The 3,754-nt window shown below is 41.2% G+C and overlaps 1 protein-coding gene across 1 annotated transcript in view; it reads left to right on the top strand.

Moving 5' to 3' along the window:
* Nucleotides 1-2,407, top strand: part of KIAA1024 (KIAA1024 ortholog) — a 22,411-nt gene extending 20,004 nt beyond the window's left edge. The window contains exon 3 of the mRNA XM_006870900.1: nucleotides 2,210-2,407. Coding sequence (XP_006870962.1) covers nucleotides 2,210-2,407 — 198 coding nt within the window. The remainder of the gene's footprint in view (nucleotides 1-2,209) is intronic.
* The last annotated feature ends 1,347 nt before the right edge of the window (nucleotides 2,408-3,754 follow it).

Consider the following 3,754-nt stretch of genomic DNA (forward strand, 5'->3'; position numbering starts at 1 on the left):
CCCCCGCAGCCACTTGAAAGCATAAAAACCATTCTTCGCTCATGAATGTGTAAAAACAGGTGACAGGCCAGAGTGGCCTGCAGGCTGCTGACCCCTGTACTATTAGCCTCAGGAAAGCAATAAAAAGCCAAAGGGATCCCTGACACCTAGATTGTCAGTTGCCCATCGGCAAACAGATGGCACACTCAAAGGGGCAATGGGAGTGCAATAAAAGGGGAGGGGGTGTTCACAGTGGTGTGGGCAGGGTTTAGGGAATTATTAAGAGCTGGGGGCACACTCAGGTGTCAGCACCAATAAAAAGCTATTGCTGCCCCTCCCTCGGGCCAAGGGAAGGAAGCTGTTTCTGGAACCAACCAAGACCTATAGCTATGTCAAACTGTAAGCCAGCAGGGAAGGAGCTGGAGAAATAAACACCTCAAATTCTCTCTCCTCTCATCCCCACTGGCAACCCAGCTGGGAGCCAAAGGGCAGGGGGACTCCCTGATGGAAATCCATGGGCACCAAGCAAGGTCAAACATGAAAGATGGATCTGGAAGGGCAAACAAATTGAAATAAAACGATATGCCACCAATAATATGGTATGATTGAGATTTTTAATTGCAAAGCCTTGCTTTGTTGATCCTCTAAGTGTGTGTGTATATGTGTTTTTTAACCAGCCCATGTTTACGAACATTAAACAATCCAAGAAAAAATTCAAAACAGGTATCTCATATGTGTTTCCAAAATTTAGGTAACCTTACTTTAAGTTTCAGCCTATTGTTGGTTTTAAGTGAAACGTTATTAAATACTTGCCATAAAAGGCGAACATTGCCTTTCTTCATGGAAATAGATTATAACCATCCATGTGGCATGCAATTGGTGAGCAATCCAGATTAAATATGAAACTTCTCCTGCAGACAGTTCATTATCTTAGTGAGCTCAGGAGACAAATGTCAGTGGTGGCTTCTCTTTTGGGGGAGCTGTGTCAAGTCCAGAATCACAGCCAAGGGGAGTCTGGTGCAGAGATGGTCAGTAGTGGGCTTGTCAACCTTGGCTGTGAGCAGTGGCCTAGCCAGTTCAGACAAATGTTTGAAATGGAAAGAATTTATGTTTTGTTGGAACTGCTTATCTTGGAGTTAACTGATTTTCAGTGGAAGCTTTTCCAAGAATTTGGGAGAGGAATCAGAGTCATATGATAACCTTGCTTCAAGCAGATGCCATTCAGACCTGTTGGTCGAGAAGATCTTTCCATGAGTTTCCTTGCTTGCCTTGAGTGGGACCCACCTGCCTCAAAGGCCCTTTGGCCTTTCGATTGGGAATTAGGTGCACATCTTTATTTATTTATTTTTTTAAGCTTTTATTGTGAATTGAGTGATAGTTTACAGGGTAGATCTTCAGTTTTACACTCAACAAATCATATTTTGTTTCATTGCAATGATTGCAATCTCCTCCATGTGCCACCAGTTTACGGTATTTTCCTCTATTTTTTTCTTGATGTATACAAAACACCCAGAAAAATATATATTTGTTTAAATGCCCAAAGGACACATTTTGCAAGCCAGCCTCCTGCCCACAGGCACACAGCCTTTCTCAGTCCATGGGTCTAGAGTCCTCAGGTGCTCTATCTCTCTATGCCATCACCTCAGTTGTCACTGCTTTACTGGTTAGATCCCACACTCCACTCATACTCTTCCTTCTTGATGGTCCTGGAATCCTCTGTTTCTGAAATGAAAGATTAACTACTCCCCCCTTGTAGTTAGACATATTCTACAATCACAGTTGTGACAGTCACAAGTAGTCATGATAACAATTACTCACTATTGAATGAAAAGAACCCTATCTCCAGCCTCGCCCATCCCCTTTCACCAGACCCATCTGGACAAGAGGAAAACTATTCATAAGCCTTTTTTTTTTTTTTTTTTTTGACTGTGTGTTCTTGTTTGTCTTGGCCCCATTCGCTTGCTTACACATAGATTTGTGGGTTTCCCTATGTCAAAAGTATTATGACATCTATAGGAATGGAAGGACAATGTAATCTGTGATTGATGGGAGTCAAGTCCTTGGGAGCCTGTCTCAGGCACTGGGCTTGTGGACAATGTTGTATTATATCGCATGCTCATCTCTAAAGACCAGTTGCAGCCCACTTTTAAGTGCCTCAGGACTGATGATTAGAACCTCTTTGACATGATCTCATGTCTTCACCATATTTCTAACATCTTTTCGCTTTCAGGCACAAGAATCTTTAAATCCAAACAATTTAGAATATTGGATGGAAGATATTTATACTCCAGGCTACGACTCATTACTAAAACGCAAGGAAGCCGAATTCAGACGAGCCAAGGTCTGCAAGATAGCAGCTTTGATTGCAGCTGCCGCCTGCACGGTTATCCTGGTCATTGTTGTGCCCATCTGCACCATGAAATCCTGAGGCAATGGACACAGTGTTGTGGACAGTTTAGTACTACCAGTATCTTCCTCTGTTTTAAAATCTTGCAGCAAAAAGTCATAATGATTTGTTGAACTAGAGAAACAATCTTGGAGACTTCTCTGCAAATGCTGAAGATGGTCTTCAGAAAGTATACATTCGAGAAAGAAATCTACCTACTTATTAGGTTTGACTTAGCTACTTTGATGCATTTTTAGAAGTGCAATATTTTTTCCTACCAAAAAGAATGTAAGGGATACCAGTATATACAAAAAAGGGTGGGTGGGGGAGATTCATTGGACTCTTTCATTTTGATGAAGTTTTATGATGGGGAATCTGATATACAGAGCATGTTTAATACCTCCCTCTTTGAGGGAAGCTAATGGAGATAGCAAGATGAGAAGAAACAGTTAAGTATTGTGTATTCCTGAATGTTAGACCATTATTGGGAGCAGCAGAGATGATTCCATAAAGAATGTCTCTTCTCTGCTGACTTTTACCAAGGGCTACTGACTTCTTTCTTGCCCGTCTGTCACTGCTGTGGTCCTCACTGCAGATCTTCATGGAAATATTCTGGCCTTCCTCATGCCCACATAGGAAGGAGCTAGCCTGCCAAATCAGGCATGAAGTGTATGTTCTCTGCTTAATGGACCAAGAGATTCCGGCCAGGAAACCTTCCCCTTCTAAGCCCCAAGGTGTTGGGTGCCTACTTACTATCCACATAAGGCCAATATTTGAAAATCATGGCTGCCCCAAAGGAGCTTCCATTTTGCTTTGACATGTGGCAACAATCTAGGTTTTCTATTTGGTACCAGATACTCTGCTTCTCACACATGAGTTGAAGAGTTTGGGACTTGTCCTTGTGCCTTGAAGAGTAGAGACAATGGCTAAACTTTGACTTTCTAAACCATAAACCATGATTTCTGTGTACCACTAATGATAGCCATTTTCTATGGCTTTAAAAAGATGTTGAAATCTTGTCCAATGATATGATAAAGGCACTGAGGTCTTCTCACTTAGCCCAAACACATACTCCAGAGTTTTGAATACCTGTCAGCAGTGCAAAAAATATGTATTTAACTGTTTATCTATCTATATGTCTATCTAAATATCTAATTTTAATTTGTTGTCTTCTTTGTTAAATAAGTTGAGAATAGATGTCTTCAGTGTATGGGAAGCAGTTGTAATTTCATCAAATCTGATCTCAGTTTCCATCTGCTGAATGGTGCTTTTCAGGATCTGATGCTAATGTCTTGTTTCAGGTTAAAGAACACAAAATTGATAGAAAAAAGCTACCTTAATTTAAGAACAAACCAAACCAAACCCATTAACATCGAGTCAATTCAGACT

Source organism: Chrysochloris asiatica, unplaced genomic scaffold, assembly GCF_000296735.1.
Source record: "Chrysochloris asiatica unplaced genomic scaffold, ChrAsi1.0 scaffold00156, whole genome shotgun sequence".
NCBI lineage: Eukaryota > Metazoa > Chordata > Mammalia > Afrosoricida > Chrysochloridae > Chrysochloris > Chrysochloris asiatica.